General features: G+C 46.6%; 1 protein-coding gene across 1 annotated transcript in view; it reads left to right on the top strand.

Annotated features, from left to right (window-relative positions):
- The window catches only part of LOC144724246 (CUB and sushi domain-containing protein 3-like), a 256,770-nt gene that overhangs the window by 36,423 nt on the left and 203,101 nt on the right, over positions 1–17,246 (top strand). The window contains exon 9 of the mRNA XM_078603219.1: positions 14,928–15,143. Coding sequence (XP_078459345.1) covers positions 14,928–15,143 — 216 coding nt within the window. The remainder of the gene's footprint in view (positions 1–14,927; positions 15,144–17,246) is intronic.

The raw sequence follows: 17,246 nt of genomic DNA, 5'->3' as shown, positions 1-17,246 counted from the left end.
CCTGTGTCCTCTCTTTGGAATTTTCACACTTAAAATTCTAACTTAGCACATTTTGAAACACGTAATTAACCAGGCTATGCGTTAAGTGTGTGTTAACCGACTCTCTGTGTTGTATTACATCACATTTCGATATTTTTCTAGGTTATTTAATTTTCGTGTGCCTGTCTCCTAATTTTCAATTTTGCGTGCCCGTTTTCAATTTTGCGTGCCCGTTCCACATTGTCATCTTACTTGCAACAGCAGTACGTTGCCGTACACTCATTGATATGCTAATTCTCTCTGCCCCCTCCCTCTCTCCGTCCCCGCCCCCCCTCTCTATATTTAAGGGACCGTCACAGAAACGACCCCTCTCTTTGTGCCGATTTGTGTCCTCTCTCTGTGTGCCGTTGTGATGTCTGTCTGCTTATATGTCTGTCTATAGTTTTCTAGTTAGATTTTTGTTGCTATTTCTTTTATACCTGATGATGATTGCTTGTGTTGCAATCGAAACGTCGTAATATGTTATTTTAATTTATTATTTTATTTTTAGACGTGACTTAACCGAAAAGAACCAAAGAATAATTCCTGCAGTCACGAAAGCTCCTAAATTAAGATTGAACCACTTCTACGGGGAAGTTTTAAGCTTATCCTTTTTCTTTCTGGCTATTTGTTCTCTCTGCATGTGTCCTCTCTTTGGAATTTTCACACTTAAAATTCTAACTTAGCACATTTTGAAACACGTAATCAACCACTGCACTAAAGACACGCTTGCCTGTTGAACGTGTCCGATTCTACAATTCGGTTACTTTAACTCAACAGGAAAGTGCAACCTCTTTAGACCCTGACCCTTCCTTTTTATACAGTGCCCCCTTTTTTCTTAGGCCTCACCTCTTCCTGATTACACCCCCACCTCTTCCTGATTACACCCCCACCTCTTTCTCTTTTCGGTAACGCGCCTTTCCTTTTTAGAGCCCGTCCTTATTAATGAGGTGCCATCTTTTCGTGTTTAGGCCCCGCCCCTTCGTCTTTAGGCCCCGCCTATTGGTGTTGAGGCTGCCCGCCCCTTCCCCCCAGACACGGGGTTGGGCTGCTTTGGGTAGTTCGTGGCCGTGGTGGAAGCTGGGGGTCAGAGTGAGCGTGTGCGGCAGCGGTGACAGTAGGGGTCGCGTGCTTTCAGGGAAATGACCAATATCTGTCTGAGAGCAGCAATATAATTATGGATGATGATTTTGGGACCAAAGATCACAGTTGTTTTTGGAGTAAAACAATAGTTGAGAGGGGGGAGGTATTCATATGTAGAGTGGATGCCCCATTTGTATCCACTACCCCATTGGCATCCACTATCATGGAGGGAAAGCCACACCAAGGCTCTTGGGCACGTGACAATGACACGTCCTGTAGCTGCACTGCCAGATAGATCTGTAATGAGAGTTGTCGGCAGTCCAGTGTGCAACGTCGGCGTGGTCTAGGGCAGGGAGCAAAAGGATGGAGAAGCGTTCGGTTCCCGGCCTGGCGAACATCAGCAGTCCGCGATATCTGGACACGTCCTGCGACCCGGCTTCGCTTGAGCAGCGTGGTGAAGTATGGTCAAACAACCCCAATTTCCGCCACTGTGGGCAAACCTTCATCCCGGAGTGCATTGCCATAGATACGGCTGTAAATTCTCATTTTATGTATTTACATATGTCAGTGTTAGTGGCAGTCGTGGCTTGTTTTTATTGAATTTTATACCATAATGTTTATTTTCCTATCGTAAAAATGGAAAACTCATTCATTATTTAAATAGTTTTTTTTTATATATATGATATGAATGTGTATTATCAGTAGAACATTACTTTTAAAAAATCTAACTAAATATTCCCCAAGTTTCCAAATGTGTTTCATTATAAATACGAATGAAGCAGTGTGTGTGTGTGATCTCGGTCTATCCACCTCTGGTAGACAATAGACATACTTGATATTTTCTAGGCTTTAAATAATGGCGGTGTGAATCCTTTGATGCTGCTATGGGGGGTTATGTTCTGGCACTGCGGGGCTTATATATAACTTGTATACCTGAGCCGGCAACACTCCCAGGACGATTGTGATGCAATTGCTTGAAACTAAAAAGTATCAATTCGCCAACATATTTATGTTGTTGGGGGGGGGGTGGTGGAAAAAATCACCGACACAATATTGGATCTCAACTTTATATATCTTTAAAAAAAGAATCAAGATGTAAAAGCCGATGTTTTTTTTATCAGAATTTGCTTTTGTAGTGAAGAGAAGTCATGTGTGATTGTGACAAAGACATTCCAGTTTATCTGGGTTCCCATTGCGACCTTCTGTTAAGGGACCCCTCTATTCATGCGTTGCTCACAGCCAAAGAGTAGTCCCTTCGTAAGGAACGCGGAGTTTATAATGGCATCTCTCAAACGGTAGCTCCACTGTTGTATCACATTCTTGCTGCTCGAAGGCAAACGTGACGTGAAAAAATGCCAGGTGAGATGACGTAACTTAAAGACCTCATTTGTTTTTTTATTATCAGTTCTAAACAGTGACTGACTGATCTTGACATAGGTTTCATGCGTTTGATTTCTGGCGCATTGTACTAAAATAAATGGATTCAGTTTTTTTTTATCCACGGTCAAATTGTTTGCATTATTTTATTCGTAGCGCATAAGAAAATGAATGCCACGGATTTGAGAATATTTGTAACCCCTGATGTTAGTAACCCCTCATTGCATATGTTGTCTCGTCACGACAACCCCTTCTCAGGGGTTACTAGAATTCTTAATATTCTTGAGAAGGTCACGGAGGAGACACTTGGATGGTTCGGGCACTTGTTGTGATGAGACAAAAGACGCAATGAGACGGACTGTGGAGATGCACTCCGGTGCAGGACATACGAAGGAGAGGGAGACCTCGGGTGAATTCGGGATGGTGCGGCGTAACGAGATATGAGGACGGGTGGATGTAACGCTCAAAAACAGGCACATAATAGATCGAGGGAGAGAGAGAAATATAAATCACTCAGAGGTAAAATAGGGAGGTAGAGGCTGGATCCGCAGACGTTGGAGGACAAGGGCGGTGTTTGTACATTGGAGCTGGAGTGCCAGCCAGCCGCAGCGCAAGTGGGAGGCAGAGCACGGCTAGCTGTGCAGCAGTTGCCACCTGGTGTAGGGAATGAGGCGATGATGGGACGCAGATTCATTACCAGCCGTGGCCGCGATGCATACCTGTCAACCCCTTATCAGTGGCCTACCTTATTACAGACCAATTCAGACTTTGTTGGTCACCCCGTGCCCCTTAGAAATCTCATCCTACAAAGTCCCATCACGAGGGAGAAACACAAACAAATAGACACAAACATGTTTTACTCAATTTCCCTGTACAAGAATACGGGTAAACCGTATGGCTTGACAGGTATTGTAATGTCCCTTTGTTACGTTGACTCGTACACGACACTCTGGTGGCTTCGCCTTCCCTAAACAACCGGCATGAGGAGGTACAGCTTGCCCCTCGGTTAACGTTTTTAATATGTTCCATGAAAGCTACTGTTAAGCGGAATAACTGTTAATCGAAAATAGGAATTACAGGAGTCTGCAAGAGAGATGTTTTTTCCCCACTGCCAAAACAGAAAACGTCATGATTTAAACAGTGTGGTGTGTGGAGCGGGGTGCAGTGATTTCCTGACGGCCCTTTGCTGCATTGGCATTGCTGCTGCATTGGCATTGCTACTGCATTGCCATTGTTGCTGCATTGGCATTGCTGCTGCATTGGCATTGCTGCTGCATTGGCATTGCTGCTGCATTGCCATTGCTGCTGCATTGGCATTGCTGCCCCGCCAATGCTGCTGATGCTGCTGATACACTTGGGCTACGTAAACAGTTTGCCTTTAGAGGATAACCCCTTTTCCTGATGACGACCGCTTGTGTTACGATCGAAACGACGTGATATTTTTTTTCTATCTACGTGACTTTACCGAAAGAACCAAAGAATATTACACAAAGCCAGTCGAGCTCTTAACGCTCATGAATGGGCGTCGATGATTGGCCGAGGGCATGGCCCATTGGCGCCTTGCATGTATAATGTAGTAACTCGGCGGGAGACGACTTCACGGGTAGCACACTCTTTTATTTCACCAACTATAGTTACACGGGTGACTAACACCAGCTATAGTTACTCGGGTGACCAACACCCACTTAGTTACACGGGTGGCTAACACCAGCCTAACCCACACGGTTCTCCTGGCTACACCAACACGGGCTCTTACGCCCCGTAGCCTCTCGGAACACACCCAGCCGGGGTGTCCGTCTCGACTCTGGGTCCCACAGTCCCGACCCACATGGGCGTCGGACCACGGGTCCCACAGTCTCGCCTCCGAGCCACACAGTCCTGACAAGGACAGCGGAACTAGGGGTCTCAGGGCACTACTTCTTCAACTCCGTCTTCAATCTTCAACTGGTTAACAACCCCGAGTGCTCCCGCGCGTCCTCCTTTATGTCCATCCTGCGGACGTCGCTGAGAGCACCCATCCCATTTGACCAATCACTGCGCGCTGCCCACGATCCTCTTTCTCACCTCGTGTCAGCGCGCACAATCCCACACGCTGCGCCGCCCCGTACTCCCTCACTCCCGGCGCGCGCGTCCACACCACGCCCACATGCGTGCCCAACCCCGCACCCCGCGCCGCCCCGTGATCCATCACTGTCGGCGCACGTCAACACCACCACTACACATGCATAACGTAAACGTGCCGTTAGTCAAAATGTTACCGTTAAGTCTAACCCATGGGGTCACGATGGGAGGCCAAACGTTAACCGATATAAGAGGGGGAGACGTTGTTGGGGTCCTCTGTAGGTGAGAAGAATGATCTTGAATTTCACACGGAACCCGACCAGTGCAGACTGCAGAGGTAATGTGTTCACAGCAACTGGTGTTGAAGCAAGAAACTCTGGCAAGCTGCATTCTGCACGTGCCGGATAATAATGATGCGTTGCGAAAAATCGATGCGTGAAAATACAAATGCGCGAACCAGCTTCTTGAGGTCCGATAACGAGAGAACGGGGCGCAAACTGGCGATATTTCTGAGGTGAAAGAAGGCAGCCCTAATGCCCTTGTTAATGTGCGCTTCGAAGGTTAGTGAGGGATCAAGGATGACACCAAGGTTACGAGCTGTCTGAGCAGCACCGACATAGTGGCCATGAACTAACACACTGGCCGAGCCAGCCTTAGGCAATCGATGACGGGACCCAACAAGCAGCACCTCTGTCTTATCAGCGTTTAACTTAAGCAAGTTAGACTGCATCCTAACCTTAATGGCCGCAATAGAAGATGACTCGCGAGATGCTGCTGCATTGAGGGAGGATTCAACGTTAATGTGAATCTGAGTGGCATCGGCATAACAATTTAAACAAATTTCGATTTAAAGCTTTCGTGACTGCAGGGATTCATCTTCTTGGTTCTTTCGGTAAAGTAACGTAGAAGGGAAATAATAAAATAATAAAAATAAAACAATTAAATAATTCTCACGACGTTTCGGCCACAACGCAAGCAGCCAATCATTGGAAGAACGTAATAAACCATTTCGGATCTTAACTGATTGTGTTCACGTTTACGGTGACTTTCAGACCGCAGTCCACTCACTGGCATTGACTATATATTTTTTATTCTCCGCAGGGAATGGATTCTTTGCTCCGCTGCAAGTCTCTTATCACCACTCTCCCATTCACATATTTCGTTGCTTCCTCTTAGTACCTTTCACGCGACGGTCAATGGTATAGTGTATAGCAGATTGTATAATAATAAATAGTATAAAAGTGTAATGTTTAATATAATGTAATATATAGTATCGTAATTGTATAGTGAATATACAGCAGTGTGGTATACAGTAGGGTGGGTAGAATAATACATAGTGTAATATTACAATGTATAGTCTAAGGTGGTGTATAGTAATGCAGTATATAATTTAATGCTGGGTTTGTCTATGGCAGCATATAGTACGGGGTAGACCCGTGTGATGTAAGGGAAAAAAGTTTAGCTGGAGGCATATTATATTTTTTGCGACATAGAATTGTAATGTATGACTTACTGTTAGTAGCTCAGCTTATTGGAGAGTATATTTAGTATTTTGATGATACTGATGTAGTTTATATTTTAGTTTATTTTTACGGGGTGGTTTAGCTGCTGCAGCTCCTTACTATCAAATTTCCTTCCCTTTATTACTGCTAACCCTACTCCCTCCCTTTGATGCTGCTCATCCTGCATAATGCACGGGCATAATATGACTTTGAAACCCCCCCCCCACCTCCTACGCATTCCACAAGTAGTGACTAATCCCATATCTGCCTTTCCCATAAATATGCTAAATTCCTCATGATATGCAAATTCCTTTGTCAAGGCGCCCTTCCCCCTCCAACCCAGCTTAAATATACGCTGCCAAGCGTGGTGGTGCTTATTCAGACGCTGTCTTTCCAACAGACCTGTTCTTCACCTGAGGACGGCTGCTTGCGTTGTGGCCGAAACGTCGTGAGAATTATTTTATTATGTTTTATTTTTATTATTTTATTATTTCTCGTCTACGTGACTTTACCGAAAGAACCAAGAAAATGAATTTAAACAAAGTTCAAGTTGGCGTGTGATATGGTCAAGTGGGGCCAAATATGTGCAGAGCCAAAGTGGGCCAAGGGCTGAATCCTGGGGGATATCAAAAGGAACACAATATGTGTCTGAATTTATCCTTCCCAGGCTGAGAAATTGCTTACCCTCAGGTAGGTAGGAAGTAGACCAGCGCAAAACACTTCCCGCAACCCCCATATAGCCTTCCAAATGCACGAGCAAAATGCAATGATCAATAGTGTCAAAGGCAGCACTCAGGTCCAAAAGGACAATAATGCTAGGCCTGCCTGCATCAGCAGCAAATCATTGACAACCCCTAACCAGAGCCGTTTCCGTGAAATGTCCGCAAAGAAGCAAAATGTGCCCCGCGTATGGATCGGGCTCCTCCGCGCCATCTGCGCGGCCTTGGAGGTGCACGCAGGGGCCTGGGAAACGCTCGTCAAGGGCCGTTTAGCAAAGGTCATTAAGGAGGCAGGATATACAGAGAAACATTGAACTGTTATGGGGGGGGAGGGGGTCGGGACGTCGGTGGGGGCTCGACCACGTGGGTCGGGGTGGACGGGGGGATATGGAACGGGGGGGGCTCGTGGTTTCACGGCTTGCTGCTTCCACAATATCGGAATTGTCTCTCGAGCTGCAGATGTGAATTATTTACACATAATGGAGACGGTGACGACAAGAAAATAGCAGGTGAAAATAACAAATGTGTTTATTCCGAGACCTTGAAGGTGAAACATAAAAGAAAGACAAGGAAAGCATTTTTTCTTTCCTTCCAGTCTGTTATTAAAAGCATTGTGGCCGGGATGAAAGACCAACTAACCGCGTACTGAGTGCGATCAATGGACATTTCAAAATACAATGAGATGTCTCTGGGCATCTGTTAAAGGACACGTAACAAGACGAGCCACGGCGGGGAGTGGGTGACGGAGGAGCGATTGTTGGGTTGGTCCTGTTCGGGGTAACAAATGAACGCCCTTTACGAGCTTCACGTACGTAACGTCCGTGGGAAGGTAACACAGTCCGCATTTTAAAAGGTTTCATACGTACGCTACTATGCGTGCGTATATTAATATATAACTAATAGAGCTATACGAGTGCAGAATTATATAAAATGGCAGAATAATGTAATGGACGCGAGAACGAAAGTGGAGATTTGATGGACACAGAGATTGCTCACTCTGCGATCTGTCCACTGCTGGACGAAGGCCTTCCCAAGCCGGTGCCATCTCCCGCGGTGTCGCCATGCGACAATCCATCCATCAATAACATTTGCCACGAGCACATCGTCGAGCTTAAGGAGCGCATTCAGAGGCACGGGGGGAATACAAAAAGAGAGAGAAATAGGGAGAGACTTTGGATTCTGACAAAAAGGACGACACGGAGAGACGTTGGTGCGACGCGGCTGGAGAGGAGTGGATCTCGAGACGCCTGGAGCTGCGGCCACTGGGGGCCCGAGGGCCGTGACCCCCTAACCAGCGAGCACAAACAAATGACTGCAGGAATCCATACTCTTTGATTCTTTCGGTAAAGTCACGTAGGTAGAAAATAAAATAAATTACGACGTTTCGGGCGCAACACAAGCGCCCGAAACGTCGTGATTTATTTTATTTATACCTACGTGACTTGACCGAAAGAACCAAAGAGTATGTTGTTGAATTTAGTTTCAGCCGAGTACCCCCCCCCCCACCTCCTTCCCTGACCCAACATGGTTCTAGAAATGTATGAATAATGAACATCAATATTGTTCAAGCAATTGTCCGTTTTGTGAGGTATCCCAAACACTTCTTACAACTGCAAGCGAATCAAAATGTAATTCAATTGATGCTCAGCATGCGTAATGTCATTTGTTTGTGCTCGCTGGTTATTCTTGAAACCACATTGCTTACGATCAAAGAGTTTAGAAAGGTCTTCCATATCATTCTCGTTTACCATGTGGATTTACATTTTGACATCGTTTATTTTATATTGGCGCATTCCTACATAATTATTCACCAATGACTCTCACGTATGATATATTTTAACACGTTTATAAATCACCTCACGTACCCCCCTGGGACATTGCCAGGTGTACCCCAAGGGCCCACGTAACCCCCGGTTGAGAACCACTGCCCTAGAGTTGGTGCACACAAGCCGAGTGTGTTATCATTCCGCGTTCTGGGGTGGACGTCCTCTTGGATGAGTTCCCTCCTCCGTTGGCTACCACTTTGTGGTTCGTCTCGACTGCCAGAAGGTCCCTCTCCAGAACGTGTCCTGCTAAAGCTCGCTATGCTGTTTAAAAATATATATTGATGGAATTATGCATCAATTTTGAATTATGCATCAATATTGATGCATAATTATGGAATTGAGTGCGATGCATCAATACCATATCTATAATTTGCACGTGCTCTCCAATTGAACGTTTCCTCTTCCTCTCCCACTGTCATTCGAAGTGGGCACCTCTCCAACCTTCTTTGCACGTTTTTGAGCTTGTTCCATTGTCTGTGTTAATGCTCCCGGTGCTGAATCCATAACGCCAATACAAGGTTATACTCATGAGATACTTCCTCTCCTAACACCTTGCCACGTTGATATTCAAGATTAGGTTTTCATTTCCAGAAGCACTCCAATCTGCTCTTCGTTTCGTCACCGTTGTCCCCACTCGACCCTCAGCAACTCTTCACCCGAGGTGGGCGTTGGAAACTGATAGCGCGCTCATCGTTTTTCCCCGCCGTGTTTTTGGCCCCCCGAGGAATGTTTGCTTTCGTCAACGGCCACTTGGAACGTCGGTACAACTTTTTGAGTTTTCATCGTAAACAACAAAAAAACCACAAGCCCCCCCCCCCCCCCACTGCCCACGTGCGGGTCGCATCCCAATTCACGGAAGACGGAACCCATGCGAAGAAAGGTGGGGGGGGTGAAAGATGGGGACAGGGGACTTCGGCAACGACGTTAACTCCCCGATCCCCGAGCGCGACGCCGCCAAATGGGAAACTTGACGATGGTTAACAATTTTGTGGAGTCGTGGCGTCGTGACAAAGAAAGAATTGCACGTGCCTGTCCGCGATGCGTGCGTGCAGTGAGCACTCCTTCAGCCTTCACGCGGAAAGGGCCCTCAGCCCCCGGCTGCACTCTTACCCTGGACAAATCCACGAAAGAGCGAGACGAGTCTATCGTGACATTTCCGACATTTAAAATGTAACAGAAGCACCGTCACGTTTTCCATATTTTGATTACGCCGCCAATTTGCCACGCAACGTATGTGGCTGCAGCAGCAATTCGTGAAAAGTATTGGGGGAAAAAGTTGCAGTTTTTGTTGATCCTTACGTCTTTTTATTCCTAAAGACTAAACTTTAATATAATTTCTGTCCGTCAGAAATCATAGACAACGGAATGTGTTTTTTTTACAACTCCTGTTAGCCATTACAAAAGGAAAAACGTTATCCTGTCGGTTTAACGTTTGTTAACTTTTTTGTGTGTGGATGCTCTGACGATGGGAATAATCCGTACAAAGCAAGAGGGTTGGACTCGAATTGGCAGGGCCTATCTAATAATGCAGGCCCTAAATGAGAACGATCTCACAGTGATTAAGAGCGATGCTGATGTTAATACTCAGTCTGCACTGAAGCACATGATGTTGAGAACAAAAATAAATCAATGAGGTGTATGTACAGTATTTAATCCTGATTCCATTCGAGCCACTGGCTTTGATGCCATTTTATCAGTTTTTTTATTAGTTATATTTTCTTATTGAACAAAGTGTCACCGAGTCTCAAGCCTCTTCTTTCGGGATCGTGCGACGTTTCACAGTCGACGGTGATGTTGTGATCTTTTCCCCAATGGCGCGTATTGTTACCGGTCAAGCAGGTCGTGGATCGAAACCACGAACTTCTGCAACAAATGGCAAAACACGCTGTCGCTGAACCACGTTATCCATCTGTGTGTTTGTAATGTAGCACAATGGAACTCCAATAAAATCTGCGGTTGTAATAACTCCTAACATTTACGGCTAAAGATCACGGAATTTTTTTTCTTTTTTTATTTCAGGTTGACTCCAAAAGTATCTGAAAGTTTTATGAGTTAAAAGAAACAAAAAACTCCACATCGCAGCGTGAGTTCACGGCACCTTCTGCGGGTGGCATGTGCGTTGAAGTCACACACACCGAGAGAGAGTGATTGGAACGTGGCTGCTGTGTTCAAGCACGTGGCGGCACGTACTTCGCACAGAGATGCAACTTAACGCGCACGTGGAGACGCTGAAATAGAGATCCGGCAGATCACAGGGGCAGCGTGAACGCCACCTGTGCCGCACACGTGCACACCTGAGCAGCGGCTTCAAAGACACCCGTCCCGCACCGCTTGCAAACAAAATCATAATTTCCCTCGTGGTGTCTCGCGAATTCTGGGCAGAGATCGTTTCGCGGCGCCCAAAAAAATCCGTGAATTTCGCGTGATTTGGGATTGTCACCACGTGATGTGGGATTGTCACCCCCACGTGGTGTGGGATTGTCACCACGTGGTGTGGGATTGTGACCACGTGATGTGGGATTGTCACCCCACGTGATGTGGGATTGTCACCACGTGGTGTGGGATTGTGATCACGTGATGTGGGATTGTCACCACGTGATGTGGGATTGTCACCACGTGGTGTGGGATTGTGACCACGTGGTGTGGGATTGTCACCCCACGTGATGTGGGATTGTCACCCCACGTGATGTGGGATTGTCACCACGTGGTGTGGGATTGTGACCACGTGATGTCGGATTGTCACCCCACGTGATGTGGGATTGTCACCCCACGTGATGTGGGATTGTCACCACGTGGTGTGGGATTGTGACCACGTGGTGTGGGATTGTGACCACGTGATGTGGGATTGTCACCCCACGTGATGTGGGATTGTCACCCCACGTGATGTGGGATTGTCACCACGTGGTGTGGGATTGTGACCACGTGATGTGGGATTGTCACCCCACGTGATGTGGGATTGTCACCCCACGTGATGTGGGATTGTCACCACGTGGTGTGGGATTGTGACCACGTGGTGTGGGATTGTGACCACGTGATGTGGGATTGTCACCCCACGTGATGTGGGATTGTCACCCCACGTGATGTGGGATTGTCACCCCACGTGATGTGGGATTGTCACCACGTGGTGTGGGATTGTGACCACGTGGTGTGGGATTGTGACCACGTGATGTGGGATTGTCACCCCACGTGATGTGGGATTGTCACCACGTGATGTGGGATTGTGACCACGTGGTGTGGGATTGTGACCACGTGATGTGGGATTGTCACCACGTGATGTGGGATTGTCACCCCACGTGGTGTGGGATTGTGACCACGTGATGTGGGATTGTGACCACGTGATGTGGGATTGTGACTGCGCGGGGGGGGGGCGGAAGGGGGCCGGTGGGGTGGGGTAGGGGGGCAGGGGTGGCGAACTCGAGGTGGGGTGGTTTAGACATTGCCATGGAGCCATTGGGGGTGTCGGAAAGTTTAGGATTTACTAAATTTTTGGAGTTTCACTGCGGTTTATTTCGATTGCGTAGCACATTACTGCATTATAATTTATTAAAAAGGAAAATAGTAGCGTATGGGAAACTTAAGTACGTGCACTACGTTAGTAATGGATTAAGTTGTATTATTTATTCTCCCTCAGCTTTGCAATTATAAAGGAACACAGATTAAGAAATGATGTAGACTCTGTGTTATGTGCACTGTAATCGCGAGAGTCGTAAGCTGCACTGTTTTATCAGGCGTACCGTTTCGCCTTTATATTTTAAAAAAACTCAACTCAAATAGAAGCTCACCTGTGTAAATGTTTACTTTTCTTGGCAAGTTTTAATGGAATATATGGGAAGCTCCTCGAAGCCGATTGCACATAATTGCTCTGCCATCGCAGCCGAGTGGCCCCAGCAGCAGCGCTTGGTACCGCCGTGGGCACGACGTCCCTGCTGCCTCTGGTGACCCAGCGGGCACCGCGCCGTGCAGCCCGCAAGGTCATGCCGACTCTCTCTGTGCACGAGTACTGGCACTTGACGACGACGCCATCGTCGTAACGCATAAAGCGCGGCAATGAAGGTTGAGCCGATGGCACAAGTCTCATGAATTATGGGCGACTGCACCGGCAAACCTGGGGGTTTTGGGCTGTTTGCGAAAAATACCGTGTTCCCGTCAAGAATTGAGATATGAATAAAATCTCGCCAACAATTGATGCTTTTCCAATGAAGGTGTACTTGCAGCGGGCTATGCATCTTATTTGAGCTGCATTTCAAGGAGACATTGATGCAATCAATGTGTCCCAATTTTGAACACACATGTAGGATGGACAACAACATGGACATTAAAAGTGTGTTGTTGTTCGGAGCCATGGAAGGAACCGAGAAGAGAGGAAGACCTCACAGGGAACGGCTGGACGACGACGACATAAGTGTTTGGTGCCAGAAAGATGTGGCCTCTACTTGAGCATAGTATTAGCACAAGACAGAAGAAAGTGGAAATAAATGATGAAATATACAGTGGACACGTATGGGCTATCTGCCCATGGATTGTGATGATGATGATTGATGGAATGTGATTTTGTAAGTATCCAGGCCAAATCCATTGAGATAGCCTCCATTTTTAATTTCAAAGGCAAAGGCGCAGCCCTGCAATTGCCCACTCATGACACTGCTTGCGGAAGGCCCTCCACTTGAGGGAGCTCTAGAGAGCCCCGCCAGTGGTTATTGTGCCCTACTCTTCTCCGCTGGCTACACATCTTGGTGGAAGTGTGAATACCCCCACTTTACTCCACCACAGGGAAAATGCCGATCGACTTGCTGCGGTTGCCCATGCAAAGCTAGTATGGAGGAGGTTGTGGCTTCAATCCTGACCCTGACGCCTGCTGTATATTTGGAGTTTGCACGTCTCTCTCTTCGTGGTCGCGTGGATTTTTCTCCGGGTCCTCCAGTTTTTCCCTCCACACTTCGAATCAACGTCACGCGTTCAGAGTATTTGGCTGCTCCAAATTTCCACATGATAAGCCGCTTCGTTGAGCCATCGTGTGTGACCAGGTCGCTTTGAAAGAGAGCTATATAGCCCAGTGGGCCCTACCTGGTAAAATTAAATAAACAAACGCCGCTGGGTGGACAGAGGAACTGGCGCGGGGAGATTTAAGAAACTTCCACAGTCGTTTCCAACGACCGCGCCAGCAGCATCCACCTTGCGTGCTGAAGTGGTCACGGACCGAGCGTGGACAACGCATGGGAACCCCGTCATTGCGCATCGCTGCGGTAATTGGGGCTCGCCGCAACGGGGGTTCCCATTCCCAGCGGCGGTGCCGCGATCGCCTCCCAGCTCCCGCGCCCCACCGCACCTGCGTGCACCAATTCCACTGTGGTGAAGGCCACTGTTGAATGGAAGGTTACGTTAAACACGTTTTAAAAGAGGTGCTGTCGAGCCAAGCTTGCACGAGAACGATATGATACTGGGTACTTTTTACTAAAGCTAACAAAAACTTTTTTTTTTATTTTAGCAGGTAAGGCCCCACTGAGCTATGTACTTTTTTAGACGTGACCTAGCCATCACAAATGATAGCCTACCGAAGTGGCTCACCACGTGGACATTTACAGCGGCCAAATACTCTGAACGCACGTTGAATGTAGTTGTGGAGGGAAATACCGGAAGACCCTGAGACAAGTCCACGCAACCACGGGGAGAGCATGCAAACTCCAAATATACAGCAGGCGTCAGTGGTCGGGATCAAACCCACGACCTCCTGCATACCAGGCGAGGTAGTTAACATCTCATTAACGCCAGTAGTTTTTAGGAAAGCAGGAGAAGTGTCTATGGAAACTACTGTATATGCCTCACGGACAGACAACATTTACCACTGCTTGCAGGAAGTAGCCGACCGGCTCAGTAAAAATTTTATTTTATTTTCTTACAATTATTAAAGTGTGCATAATATATAGCACTGCATTATGAATATTCGAGCTACGTTGCTTTTATGTACAGAAAATCATGCAGAAATTCCTCATGTCATCATATATGGTCGTAAGATGTCCAATGAACGATTGTTTGACCGTTTTCCTTTCTTTACCCAGTAAAATCCAGTTGAGTCTCAAGTATTTATCCTGGAGAACTCCGATGAGCTATGAAGCTTTTTTTTGTCACAGATGTCCGGTAGGGGTGGGTCATAAAGTTACAACAACAAAACACCCGAGAACCCAGAAGAATCCCATGCAGAACAGGGGGACTACACACGGAGAGGTGCCCGAGTCGGGAATCGAACCCGGGTCCTTCTTGACGTGAGCACAGGCGTTACCACTGCATCACTGCCACCGTGGCCATGCTGCCCATTCGATCTGCCGCGTCGCTCTCTCCGCCAGGGGTCAAGTTCACGTTCCACACATTGCACCTGGAGAGCCAGCACGACTACCTGCTGGTGACGGAGAGTGGCAGCTTCGCGTCCCCCCTGGCGCGGATCACGGGCGCCGCACTCCCGCCGCCTCTCAGCGCCGGGACGCTCGGCAACTACCAGGCCCAGCTGCGCTTCGTCTCCGACTTCTCCATGTCCTACGAGGGCTTCAACATCACGTTCAGCGGTACGGTGCGCACGCGCCCGCACACGCGCATCTCCCACAGCCGTACTGGGACTGACGAGGGGGGGGGGCGTCGCTCTGGGGGCAGCCGCGATATAATGTTTTACGACATGACGATTGTCGTAATATTGTTTTTTTTTTGGCTCGGCCATCGAACAAAGGCGATGGTCACTGCATAACGTGGCGCTTTCAGATGCGCTCCCGCGACCGTCTGGAACACTCTTCCTTCTGATATTGGAAGCCACTGGAGCTATGCACTTTGAAATAATCTAGGTTGAAAACTCATTTCTTGGAAAGTGCTTTTTGTGTTTAGTTTGTTGTCCTTCCCCCGCACCTCCGATTCGCATGGTTGCCTATGTACGGTGGGAAAGAAACTTCGATATACATACATATATCATATGCCGTAACTTTGCAATTGTGTGTCGCAATTTTATCCTGTTTTGTGTCTTTCTGTAAAAGGGAATATACCTAAACGTTCTTAAACTGCACTTCACTCAATGTAAGCCTGCCATGAGCCTTATAGTAATTGCGATCTATAGTGCTTTTAATGCACATGCTGTCAGTTACACTAAACTAATTCAACAATGAACTGTTCTACAAAGTTTTTTATGTCATATAACTGCCATGCTGTCAGTAAAGTTCTAAAACATTTACATACATTTTAGAGATGATATTTATTGATATACAACTTTAATACTGAGTTATTCCAATGTTTTTCCAAAAAATAAAATTATATTCCACAGCAACGGCACCTCCGATTAGCACGGTTGGCTACGTACGGTGCAAAAAAAGTTCAACATAATACACACATCTCGAGCTATCCACTTTTCCATTTAGATTAAAAACCCACTTCTTTAGAGCTTATTTTGTGTTTAGTTTGTTGTCCTTCTCCCACACCTCCGATTAGCCCGGTTGGCTGCGTAGGGTGAGAAAGAAGTTCAACATACATATGTATGAGTATGGGTATCTATGGGTTTCTGTGGGTCTCTGTGGGTGTCTATGGTCTATGAATCTCTGGATCTCTGTAGGTGAACCTCTTCCTTCTGATATTAGGAACCCAATGGAGCTATGCACTTTTCAACCATCTAGATTGAAAACTAATTTCTTTAGAACTGCTTTTTGTGTCAAATTTGTTGTCCATCTTCCGCACCTCCGATTGGCACAGTTGTCTATTTACAGTGTGAAAGAAGTTCAACATACATACGTTCTCTGTGGGTCTCTATGATTATATATTTATCTGGATCTCTGTGGGTCTCGGTGGGTCTCTTCCTTCCGATATTAGGAACCCAGTTGAGCTGCACTTTTTAATCATCAAATATTGAAAACTCATTTATTTAGAACTTATTTTCGTGTTTCATTTGTTGTCCTTCCCCCACACTTCTAATAAGGACGGTTGGCTACGCACGGTGTGAAAGCAGTTCAACATACATACGTACAACCATGATGTAATGCTGGTTAGTTGAACAAATGATACCATAACCGCAGATTTTATCTCGTAGTACGGCCATATCATGGCAACCGTAACTTGTGTGTTCAAGGATCTCCATGGATACGATTGGAGCCTACGTCAAGCGGTGCCCTGTCGAGTGATGCATAACCTTGATACGGTAACCATGGGGGATCGTGTGATACCGTAACTGCTATGTAATTGATGTACTTTGAGAGGTACTTTACGTTTTACGATCCCTCTACATAACGCACACTTGGTTCTTTGCAAGAGTGGCCATTGACATTATTTCAATTTGTTTTGAGGCAATTTACTAAATGCCCTGCGTAGAATAGATTTACAGCCTTCCGGTTTTTAAATATTATTCAGCTCAGGTGAAATAATTTTTTTAAAAGATATAATTCAATCATAAATTTGGAGAAAAAAAAGCCCTTGATAGTTGCTTCCACAATAATTATTCATGGCAGGTGTATCTCTTACAAGGTTTCAAAGGGGCAAAGTGAGTTTGAAGAAAATGGTTATCCTTATTTTTTTATCACAACCATTATTACCCAGCGCATTAATTTTGCATTCCCACGGAGCATGATGGGCAACACCAGAACTCCAATCTTGAGTAATTTCAATAAAAATGAAATTTTGTCCAACAGCCTCTCGGCTTT

Source organism: Lampetra planeri, chromosome 2 (assembly GCF_965212315.1).
Source record: "Lampetra planeri chromosome 2, kcLamPlan1.2.h2, whole genome shotgun sequence".
NCBI lineage: Eukaryota > Metazoa > Chordata > Hyperoartia > Petromyzontiformes > Petromyzontidae > Lampetra > Lampetra planeri.
This window is presented reverse-complemented; position numbering and strand designations above follow the sequence as displayed.